Consider the following 12,422-nt stretch of genomic DNA (forward strand, 5'->3'; position numbering starts at 1 on the left):
TGCCAGCCCTGAAGGGGTGCTCCCGGCCTTGCCGTTCAGTCCCCCCACACCCCCGAAGGACTGCTCGCCCCACTGACCTTCCTGCACCACCTGTGAAGCAGCAAGCAGCAGGATCGCGAAGTCAGCTATCCCTGAGCTGCTTGGCCGCTGCTTCCTGCGCCTCGGTCCCGCCCCTCCTCTGACGTCAGAGGAGGGGCGGGAACGCGGCGCAGGAAGCAGCGCCTAAGCAGCGCAGGGATAGCTGACGTCGCGATCTTGCTGCGGCTGCTTCATAGGTGGTGCAGGAAGGTCAGTGGGGCGAGCGGTCCTTCGGGGGTGGTGGTGGTGGTGGGGACTGAACGGCAAGGCCGGGAGCATAGGTAGTGCTGCTTCATAGGTGGTGCGGGGAGGCCAGGGGGGCGAGCGGTCCTTCGGGGTGGGGCGGGTGGGCAGGCAGGCAGGCATTCAAGGGGGAGGGGGGTGACAGGCAGGCAGGCCTTCAAGGGGGGGGGACAGGCCTTCGGGGGGGGGTTGTGCAGACCTTCAAGGGGGAGGGACAGGCCTTCAAGGGGGGGGGGGGACAGACAGGCCTTCAAGGGGGGACAGGTCTACAAGGGGGGACAGGCCTACAAGGGGGTGGACAGGCCTACAAGGGGGTGGGACAGGCCTTCAGGGGGGGTGCAGGCCTTCGGGGGGGTGCATGACTTCGGGGGGGGGGTGCAGGCAGGCAGGCCTACAAGGGGGAGGGACAGGCCTACAAGGGGGGGGACAGGCCTACAAAGGGGTGGGACAGGCCTTCAAGGGGGGGGACAGGCCTTCGGGGGGGGTGCAGACCTTCAAGGGGGGGACAGGCAGGCAGGTCTTCAAGGTGGGGGGACAGGCCTACAAGGGGGAGGGACAGGCCTTCAAGGGGGGGGGACAGGCCTTCAAGGGGGGACAGGCAGACCTTTAAGGGGGGACAGGCCTTTGGGGGGGACCCTGGTTTAGAAGTACATGGAGGGAAGGGGGTGTTCAAAGAGACGTGCATATGCCAAACTTTGGGGGGGGGGGATGAAGAAATAATGGGTCTGAAAATAGAGGAGAGGGAGAGAAATGATGGACCATGGGATTTAGGGAGGGAAGGAACTGAAAGGGAGAGAAATTGGACACAAGGGATGGTGTGGAGGAGGGATAGAGATACTGGATAGGAGGGTAATTGGGAAAAGAAAGGGAGAGATGGTGGACTCTGGGGTGGTGGGGAAGGAGGGAGAGATGCAGGATGAAAGGGTAGTTAAGAAAAGGTGGATCTGTGGAGGGAGATGAAAAAAAGGAAAGATACCAGACTTCCTGGGGAGGGAAGGGAAATGGAAAGGGAGGACAGAGTTGGCAGATGGATGGTTAGCACGCAGAAAGAAGGAGACCCTGGCAAGCAAGTTATCAGAAGAAAACCAGAGCCTTGGACCAAAAAGATTTGAAATATAACCAGACAACAAAAGGTAGAAAAATTAATTTTATTTTCTGTTTTGTGATTATAATATGTCAGATTTGAAATGTGTATCCTGACAGAGCTGGTGTTGGACTGCAAACGTGAGCTAGGATTTAACAGAGAGAGGAAAAGTCCTTTTTGTTTCTTTATTTTATTTACACCACAGCACCAGTGTGGTTAGGAGAAGCCAAAGGGGGTGAAAAAGCTATAAAACCCATCAGGAGTTTTGAAAAAAATCACCCAACTGGGCAGGAAAATCGAATTGAAAAACCAATTCAATAGGCTGAATCGAATCGAAATTTTTTTTCCTGAATCTGGCAGCATTAGTTTGCGCTACTGTCTTAGACTTTAGGACCTGGGATTGGGGAGAGATGGCATCCTCAGTACTTTATAATGCAAGTGAAACGAGGATTTGGTCAGACTTTTGAAGGGTCTGCAGAAAAAAAATATTGTATAGGCCGGGGACATGAAACAGCAGGAAATGGGAACTTTTCTTCCTTCTATTTTTGTGAATGGAAAGGCTGAGGATGTCAGAGAGTTCAGTTAAAATATGTGCTTTATAAGAAAACATAATAATGTGTTTTATAAAGTTTATAGCATAGCTGGCCTACCCAGTGAGGTGTTTCTAGTGGTGGTGGTGGCAGCGTGTCAATGTGTTGAGAGGAAGAGGTGGTCTGGGAAATTCTGCTGAGCAAACTCCGGGCCCATTTCCACCCCCTAGTTAGTCCACTCCACTCAACTGGTTCACACACTGAGTGGGTCTTTGGGTGTTGTGTTGGGATCTCTTCCAGTGGTTTATCAGTACCTCCTTCTGGTCCAAGGAAGGAAACTTTGTTATCCTTAGCATTGACCTACAGAATATGTTTGTAACAGCGCTGCTTGTGTGGCATTAGGCTATGTAGTGATCGAAAGAAAAAAACAGACCTTTGCACATTTTTGCACTATATGGTGGGTGTATGAGGAGATTCACATTTCCTGCACAACTAAGTCCATGTGAAGTTACCTTGTGCTGTATTTGACATCTAGCAAGGTCTCTGTTTGAAAGGAAAAATCTAAACTTAAAAATGAAGTGGCCAGAAGTTATGGTAAAAAAAAGCAGATAGTGTAGCTGGTTTTAAGAAAGATTTGGACAAATTCCTGGAGGAAAAGTCCATAATCTGTTATTAAGACATGGGGGAAGTGTCTGCTTGCCCTGGATCGGTAGCATGGAATGTTGCTACTCTTTGGGTTTTGACCAGGTATTAGTATCCTGGATTGGCTACCATGAGAATGGGCTACTGGGCATGATGGACCATTGGTCTGACCCAGTTAGGCTATTCTTATGTTATGTTCTCATCTGTAGGGGCCTTTGTTTTCACTTCTTATTTAAATGTATTTTTTTTCTGGGAACTTATCAGTGTTTTTTATAATGGGAACAAAAATGGAAGAGAATTAATGTGTGTGGGATGAGGGGGTAACTAATTTCTTCAGCTAAATAATTCAATCCACTTCAAACAGACATAGGAGAACTCACGCACCATTCACACACCCTCCAACCAAAAACGTCAAAAGAAAAAAACTGTTCGCCAACCTCCTAGCCATTCGAGCTGCAACACTCGACCCCCAACTCTACAACCAATTGACATCGACCACAGACTGCAAAACCTTCAAAAAGAAATAAAAACCCTTCTATTCAAAAAACACATAAAACCGAACTAACACAATCGGAACTGTCCCAAGCATCACCTGCAACTACTCCATATGTACTTCTGATGTCATGACAATTCAGACATAATTTATGTTATGTTATGTTTGGAATATAAGAAAATTTTCACTGCCTGTTTCTATTCTGACCATTTATTCCGTTTCATGGTCATTACAAAAAATATTTTTTTACATGGGGGGGGGTGTCAAAAAATGATGGGCCCCGGGTGCCACATACCCTAGGTACACCACTGGACACTGCTTCCCCCCTCTTCCTCTATACAGGCTTTAGCACTGAGGTTAGCCGAGAGCTCCCAGCAGCAGTTGAGATGGAGGGTGCTAGGACCCTCCCGGCCACCCTTCTGGTCCAGAGTACTTCTGACTTCGGACGGGAGGTGGGGGGGGGGACAGTCAGTTACGCTGCTGCTGCTGCCATTTCCACTCACACTCCACAGAGAGAGCACGAGAGAGATAAGAGTGCACGTATCGGGGACTAACTAGTACCTTCCAGCACTTATCGCGACCCGCTGTAGGCGAAGGAGGGCAGGGAAAAAAAAACAAACAGGGACGATCAGAGGAGGGACCAGAATGCCTCATACATGCCATTGGATAGAGAGGAAACCCGAAGTTAAAAGTGCAAGGCGAGCTTGAACCGAGTTCCTGTCAGTGCGGAGAAAGGTGCATGCGACCTCCCAGGCTTTTAGCCGCCTGTCGGTGCAGTTAAGTTTGGGGAAGAAAGCGTGGACTCGCCTCCCCCCCCCGTGGCTGCTGCATCGCCCGCAGGAGGGGGACAAGTTCTCGGGCTCTGTGCCGCGTGGACTATGGGCTGCCGGAGGCTCTCCGGAGGGGATCTGCTCTGCCTCCTCGCTCTCTTGCTGGGATTTTGCTTGTCTTCATGCAGGACTCGGACGTACACGAACCACTGGGCTGTGCGAATAACCGGGGGGAGCCAGGAAGCCAACAGGATAGCTAACAAATACGGCTACATCAACATGGGACAGGTAATGGGCTTCCCCCCCTCCAAACAAACCTTTAGCTAAATGCTCTAGACCAAAACAATCTGGGCGATCGCACGTGCTGCTGGGGGGGGGGGGGGAGGGCTGTGCCAGACAGATCTTTAAGGAGATCGGAAAAGTGTTGGGGGGAGGGGGGCCTGTGCCAGACAGGTAGGTCCTTAATCTTTAAGGTGATCTGAGAAAGGGGGTTCCCCTTTGATGAGGGAGACAGGCATTTAATGTCTATTATGCAGTTTCTCCTGGGCACAGATAATCTCGTTTAGTTTGCTAGGGTAGGTCAAAGTTTCACCAGCAGTTTTCTCCCAGTTAAATCAGCTTTATTACTTTATTTTATTTTTTGGCCTCTTTTGGTTTGGAAATCCCTAACGGGACTGCCCTGGGGGGTGGGACGTGCAGGCGTTTCAGTCCGCAGCCGCTTTGAAAAACTAAAACTTCAGAGGCTCGGGTCTAGTGAATTTCCAGGACCGGTGATCGAGGGAAGGTATCGAACCTAAGCAGAGGCAGAGCGGCCCCTCTCACGTACCCTGAAGAAATTGAAGCCAGTGACAAGATCAAACGCACTGAGAAATAAAACATCTGGGAGGGCGATTGGCAAGCTGCACCGCTACGCTTTTTTTTTTTGATTAGTTGTAATTCATTTTGGTGGGATTGAAAAAAAAAAAAAAGCATCTTGTGGACCTGGATCCTCCGTGAAGTACTGGAAAGGCAGAATAACAAGGACAGCCTTACCCGGGGGGGAAGTGGGGGGGGGGGGGATCTGCCCTGAGAGTGACTGCTGGAGGATGGTTTGTCACCCTGTAGCAGACTTTGATCCTTTATTTTTCCTGCTACCGCAACCCCCCCTCCAGTGCTCCCTCCCCCCCTTTGAGGTGTTCTTTGCCAAATCAGCAGGGGAGGTCCCAGGACCTCAACCTACGGATTTGGATGAAATGTAGTGTTTGAATGAAAAAACGATAACTCGCAGACTGGAGGGACGGACGGACGGACGGGGGGGGGGGGGGGGAAGCCTGCCACTTTAATGCGGAAAATGCCTTTGAAGAATCGGGGGGGGGGGGGTACCCTGAGCGAGCCCACCTTTCCAGCCTTGTTTTCCTGTGTAGTGGTGTGAACTTTGTATTTTTCTCGGACCTCGTGAGGAGGCAGCAGGGCGGGGGAGGGCGTTTGATGACCAGCAAAGCATGGCCTATAAAGGGTTTCTCTTTAAAAAAAAAAAAAAAATAATAATAAATATACATATATATTTAACGCCTCCATCCGCGTGGACTAACTTTTAGCCGTATCCCGCACGCGAGAACGAATAAGAGCGATCTGAGAAAAAGGGAAAGCTATACAGCGGAGGAAGCGGCCGTGAGCCGCCTCGAGCCGAGCTCTCAGCGCGCGCGCGACCTTTGCTGGATCTCTTTCGGCAGCTCGGGGTCCTAAACAAGTACACAGAGGTTAAGTGCTGGCTTGTTTAGCGCAGGGGCTTGTTTTCAACACTTCCTTGCCAATGAAGCAGTGAAAAGAGCCTGTACTTGGGAGCTGGAGTTTCAGGGCAAAGTCTGAGAGGAGTTCCAGGAAGCTGCACTTCAGCAGAAGCAAGATCTGATTAGTTCTAGTAATAAGTAGTTACTGTGGGGACTACACGAATTTTATTAAGGCGCCTGACAGTGTTCCTGAGTCAGTTTTAGTGCCTTCAATTATAAAATAAAAAAAAAAAAGAGTGAGCATTACTAATAGTTTTTGAAAGAAAAAAGTGATGACAAGGCCAGTCAAACTAGAGCAAAGTACAATGGGAGGAGATTTCATCCCTTGCATTGAACCATCAATTTGTAGACCTAAGTGCCTATGATCTCATTTCAAGTTAGCAGTATTTTCTTATTCAGATTTTATTGATAAGGCTTCTGCTGCAGGGTTACAAATAAATTGCCAAACCCCCTACAGGTTTAACTGTTCTGCTGTAAGAATGAAGATGTGTGTGTGTTTTATCACTGTGCTCTATTTTAAGAACACTTTTTTTTTCCCTCATGAATATCCTTCATGCTGTTAGTATGATTGCAGTGACAGGGACAGGAAAGGGGAAGCGGTATTATAGTTCATAATCACCTCAGCGGGAGTGCAGATTCAGAAGGTAGCAAGCAGGATAGATTTGGGAATTTGCTTATTTGTGGAGTTGCAGAGCGTGAGTATTCAGGGTGGTCTGATAAATACACTCTGGTCATGTTTGTGTATGTATATATGTTTTCTTTTATGTCAAATTTTGTGTAGGCTTTTGGCTCAATTATTCTAATACGGTGTGGTATACATTTTTTGTTTCTTTCTCATGATATATTAAAGCTTCCCAAACCTCATAGCAAGCATCCATATGCACAACGAACAAGCATGAGATCAATTTACATCCACAGGTTAGGGGGGGGGGGTGTCAAATTATGCAGATGGATTTCATTCGTATTCATCGAGGATATCCCAGAAGCATGATTTGCTGTGTGGTCCTTGGGAAGCCTTGATATATATATGCAACAGTTCCAGAAAAGAGGTTCAAACTTCTGTGGTCTTCTCTAAGGTGTCTTGCTGTTTATCTTTTCTCCATGTCTCTTTAATCCGAACCCAAATGAAACAGTTCACATTAGCCCCTTTTTGTGCACAACCATAATTTCCTGAATTGTCCAGGGCACTTAACCATTTCTGGTCATTACCATGGTTAACATTGAGTTGGAGTGCAAGAAAGTGTGTTCGGAGTCTATCCTGCACTTTCTCTCAGCCCTAGATAGATATAAAAGTGACCTCCTGTAGGTAAAGAGGCAGGAGCTAATACCTGTTCTATCATACTTTTTATTACAGTACTTAGTACTCTCTTTCCAGGAGACGATGCTATCTTCGGTGAGGAAAGGAGAGAACAACCGTGCCAGGATACAAAAAAACTCCAACACCATGGTAAAAAATACTGTGGTGGGATCGAATTTTGTTTTCCGGGAGATGCTCTGCATGAATAGCATACAAATGATATGCACGCTATTTGTGCAGAGCAGCCCCAGTAAAAAGGGGAGGCTGTGATAGGCCGGAGCACGTTACAAGGCTTCAAAGAAGGTTTGGATAGTTTCTAGAGAATAAAGGAATTGAGGGGTACAGATAGGAGTAGAGGTAGGTCATTGGGATAGTCAGGAAACACTGCTCAGGCAATGGGCCTGATGGGCCGCCGCGGGAGCGGACCGCTGGGCGAGATGAACCTCTGGTCTGCCTCAGCGGAGGCAACTTCTTATGTTCTTATGTTCTAACTGTGCCTGGCACTTGCTAGAAGAGCAATTGCTAGGCACAGCTCCTCCCCCTAGCCCTCCTGTCAAAAAACCCCCAAACAAACCCCAAGCAATTTTATTCTGCCGCTGCTGCTTCTCCCTGCTGGCTCAGTTGATCATGGCAGGGGATTCCCCTGCCGTGATCAGCTGAGCTGGTAAGGAGAACAGGGCTGCCTTACAAAAGTGACCCCCTGATTCTTCTTCCTACCAATTTCCTCCCCCTCCAATGAAAGCCCCCTGTTCCCTCTTCCTGCTCCAAAGCCTGGTAGTCTTGGCTGGGCCAGCTTCCCCAGCTCAAGGGCTGCCCCCCACCCCTATCTGGCTGTACTGGCCAGACACCTCCCAACAACCCTCCCACACCTTTAATGGAAGAAGGGCAAGAGGGATGCCCACTTCCTCTTGCTTCTGGGCCCGCCTCTTCAAAATGGTGACTGTGCCCCTCCCTAGTGCCTCCTGGGAAGCACTGAAAGAGGCTAAGGCCCTGATTGGCTCAGGCTCCTAAGGCTCCTCCCAGTGCATCCCAGATTGGGAGGGGCCTAAGACCCTGAACCAATTTTGCTAAGTACTTGGGACCTAGGTTGGCCACTGTTGGAAACAGGATATTGAGCTTGATGGACGTTCAGTCTGTCCCAGTATGGCAATTCTTAAGAGGCAGGTCCAGAAGCAGGAGGGAGTAGGCATCCCTCCTACCCTTCTTCCAATGAAGGTATGGGGAGTGTCTGGCCAGTATGGCCAGATGAAGGGGGTTTGGCCCCTGAGCTGGGGAGGCTGGCCCAGCCCAGTAGGAGGGGGAATTTGGTGGTGGCAGGAAGGGGGAGGGCTTGGGGGGGAGTCAGTGGGAGGGAAGAATTGGGTGGATCACTTTTGTAAGTCCCCGCTCTCCCTGCTGGCTCAGCTGATTGCAGCAAGGAAATCCCCGATCAGCTGAGCCGTCGGGGAGAGCAGGGGTTGCAGGTTTGTCATGTTTTTTTTTTATTTTAAATGGGAGCACAGCTGTTGTGCGAGCACACAACAGCTACTGGCAGATCTAGACCTGCCCAAAAATTGCGATGACAAAAGGGATGATCCCTTTTGTGCATCACAAGGAGAGCTTATTAGAATACCAGTGAGCTCCTTGCGATGCATTTGTATAGGGTTCTCGGTGGCTGCTATGAGGATTGTTAGCAACTATGGAGAACCCATTCATGTATTTGGAAGGGCAGTTTTCTGTGACAGTAAGGCTACTGCCACAGGAAGCTTTTGTGCATCGGGGCCCCAGAGAGCAAGCAGCCTGCATTGTTTCAGTGTATTTACAGTTTCTTTTATTGTAAACCGCCTAGAAGTCGCAAGATTACTGGCGGTATATAAGAATAAAGTTATTATTATTATTATAGTGAAAATGGTCAGTTAGCAGATCCTTGACTGTTCTTATCTTCTATCAGTTTCCATATTTCTTTGCTTCTTTAGTATCCTTAACTCTCATGGAAAGAGGAGCAGAGATTTATAGCTCTGTAGTTCTGTCTGAAGAAGAATAAATGAACTGGAATGCAGTCTGATATGATGTGTGGTTCATTAATAATTTTTTTTTTTTTTTTTACATATTCTGTTTTGGACACATCATAGATCAGATTGTTATTTATATGATGTGAATTTGGTATTTGAGTCATGTCTGGCATACGTGACAGAACACCTGTATTATAAACTTTGAACTTGATTCACAGGGAACAGATGAGTCTTCAGTTTTCTTTGTAGTGTTTAAATGATGTTTATACTCGGAATATATGGCATCTCATCTGGGTACTCTGGGTATTGTGTGCTCACATGAGAACGTCAAGGTTATATTTCACAAGACAATAACGAAGCCAAGCATGGAAAGGCCATTGAACGTAGAGAAATTGCCAGGGCAACTGAAAAAAATATGTTCATTCTGTAACATGGTTTGCAGTCTGGTATGGCGACACATTCATAAATAGAAGTGATAGGCATGACTGACACATATTATTTCAGAAGAACAACAGTTAAGACTGATCCAGAGAAATTTATCAAGGTAGCCAAAGGAGAGGGTTTGCAATAAGGTCCTTGAGTCTCTGAACCCCGTTGCTGTTATTGAAGATGTATGTCAAGGGAATTCAAATGAATTAGCTGATAATGTCTGGGATCAAATTCAACCCAATATACTAGGTATTAGGAAACAGTATTCAGGATGAATATAGGGGATGGTGAAGAAGAACTGGAGGCTATTATATGGATTTTGAGTTGATACAGCCACATACAAGTTGTGGGCTGCTGTTAAGAGCTCTGACTGCCTTCTATATGTGGTAATTTCTGCACAGGGCTGGAGCACAGTATCCCACAGACAAATTCCAAGACAAGCTCCCGTTCTTTCCAGCTCCGTCCACAACTGGTATCAAAATGGCTCCCGGATTAAAGCTCCGCGTTCCATGATGTCACTTCCGTAGGAAACAATGCAACAATCAAAATTAGTAAAATACACACCATTCTATTTTCTGATTAAGGCCTTTGGGCCAAATAGTATCCAAAAAGAAGATCAATCTCTGTTCGCTCTGGTAAAGCTTAGTCTTCACGTCACCCCTCCGTGACGTCACTGGTCTATGATCCAACACAATGCCAGAGTAGATGGGTGAAGTGGGGATGGGCTGTCATTTGTGATGAAACGTTTGCAGATAATAGCGCATACTTTTTTTAAAGTGTGTGCTCTTGCCAATATTCATTCAAGAGCAAAAAAACCCCAAACTAAAATCCCAAAAAACAAAACACAGAATCACTCAGGTTGACTAGTCAGCAAGGCTCTATAAATGCAATTCTTTAGGTGTCCTGATGCCTTGTGCTGAGGAACCTATTCCTTAATCTCTGGGTGCCCAGGTTCTATTATAGAATACTAGTTTAACCTGGTATGGGCACGACTTATATTTATGCACCCACTGTTAACACCAGCTGTATCCTTGGCATAGCTGTGTTTGTGTAAATGCAGCAAGGATGCTTGCGAATTAAGAGTATTCTGTTAACGTGCATTAGTGGTAGCTCCGCCCATGTATACACCCCTTGTGTTTACATGCCATGCTACTTATGCATGCCCCTACAGAATAACCTGTTGTCACTTTTGTGGGTAAGTATATATTTAAGCACTTAGGCGACAGTAATCTGTATATTTATGTACTCAATTGGCTTATGAATGTGGGCACCTTTGTTATAGAATTGACCTTACTAGAGCCTATTCCGAAAAGAAACATAGACTATAACTGGGCACAGAGCAAATGTTTTTCATGGCACATTATAATTGAAATTATAAAATTGCAAAACCAACAAAAAATTAACTTTGAGAGTTATTTATTTAAAATTCTTTAATACCCCTTTTTATGAAGCCGCATTAGGGCCTTGCTTGCTTTGTTGCTCGTTAGGCTCACTACTGCATAAGAAAAATAAAACTAAAATTACTTGCTGTTGGTTTTCAAGGACCAATCGCGTCAAAGCATGGCGCTTGTCTGGGTGGTTGCATCCTTACATACGTAGACGCTCATAACACTGACAGACTTTTGCGTACGCGATGTACGTCATCTATTCTAATGAATAGAAGGGAATTTTTAAAAATAAAGAAAAATTCCGGAATCACTCATGGCACTCCCAGAATCTCTTCGGGGCACACAGTTTGAGAAACTGCTTTATGGAATAGCCTCCTACCAGATGCCCAGTTATAGAATATATTCCTTTACTAGTGTTTTAGCCCGTTACATTTGTTACAGTAACGGGCTAAATGGGTGCTAGAATAGCCCCACCTATACCCTGACCTTGACCCCACCCATGCCCAGCCTCTACTATGCCTGGATCCTCCCACTGATCCCAGTCCCACCACCTTATCTTTCACCATTTCCTTAGTCCTCTATACCCTTTTGGCCCTCAAACCATTTCCATCTCTCCCTTTCCCCCTACCATCTCTCTCTCTGACCCTTTTTCATCCCTTTTGCCATCTTTCCCTTTCTGGTCCCCTCCCTCCTTTCCCAAGGCCATCTGTCTCTTTCCTGCCCTCTCCAGCCTCCCTGAAGTCCCCTGTCCAGCAGCACCCCTTCCCTGCTCCCCCCTGTCCAGCAATAACAGCATCCATAATCCAGCAGCTCACAATCAACACAATAAGCATCAGTGCTGTTCCCTTCCGACGCGAACAAACTGCTGAGCTGAAACACCCAAATACAATCCTTTCAGGTTTTTAAAAAAAATATCCATTCTATTTACGATTTCCACCAATTGCTATCTATGTATCCCCCTCCTCACACCTCAAATCCATTGCATTCATGTTTGCGACTACCAAGTCCCCCCTTTTTTTTCCACCCTTAGGAACCTTTCAGTCATGTCTCCACAGCCATGCCGCCATAGCCTACTCTCCACTTGGCCAGCGCATGTCCGCATGCTGTCTCCACTCAAACCCCCTCCCTCCATCCCGGCTCGTTTCCTACTACCAGGACAAATATCTTTCGGCATGAAACCCAGTCCACGGCTGACAATAACACCTCCGCTGAAGAGTGCCGCTCTCTATTCCCTCTCTCGTTGCTCACGTTACGCGGTGCCGCTGCACATTGGAAGCTCGCAGCCACCATGAAGCCTCTCCGAACACCCTCTGCAGCACGCAGTCACTGCACACAGCGCTCTACGGCCGTGGCCAGCCCACTCCGCGCTACCTCGTCTCCATTCTCGGCCTCCTGCCGCACGCAAACCACAGGCTCCTACTGCGCATGCGGGGGCATGGCACCGACTACACATGGCGATTCAAGCAGCGTGTCCAGCAGTCTTCACACGCTGCTTCGGGTCCTTCTACTGGCCTAATTTACTCTGGCACGTCCGGAGAAAATCAGGGCAGTAGAAGGGCCCGAAGCAGCGTGTGAAGACTGCTGGACACGCTGCTTAAATCGCCAGTCGGGGCTGCGGTAAGGGAAGGGGGGGGCGGCAAAGGCCTCGGGTGCCGGGCAGCGGAAATCTTCTTCTACCTTGCCTCTCCACCGTCGGGAGTCTGCGGCA

The 12,422-nt window shown here is 47.8% G+C and overlaps 1 protein-coding gene across 3 annotated transcripts in view; it reads left to right on the forward strand.

The window, feature by feature from the left end:
* Nucleotides 1-3,537: 3,537 nt before the first annotated feature.
* Nucleotides 3,538-12,422, forward strand: part of PCSK5 (proprotein convertase subtilisin/kexin type 5) — a 767,735-nt gene continuing 758,850 nt past the window's right edge. For all 3 annotated transcript variants that reach the window (XM_033926861.1, XM_033926868.1, XM_033926878.1), the window contains exon 1: nt 3,538-4,128. In XM_033926861.1, coding sequence (XP_033782752.1) covers nt 3,949-4,128 — 180 coding nt within the window. In that variant the 5' untranslated portion in view covers nt 3,538-3,948. The remainder of the gene's footprint in view (nt 4,129-12,422) is intronic.

The sequence above is a fragment of the Geotrypetes seraphini genome, chromosome 1 (genome assembly GCF_902459505.1).
Source record: "Geotrypetes seraphini chromosome 1, aGeoSer1.1, whole genome shotgun sequence".
NCBI lineage: Eukaryota > Metazoa > Chordata > Amphibia > Gymnophiona > Dermophiidae > Geotrypetes > Geotrypetes seraphini.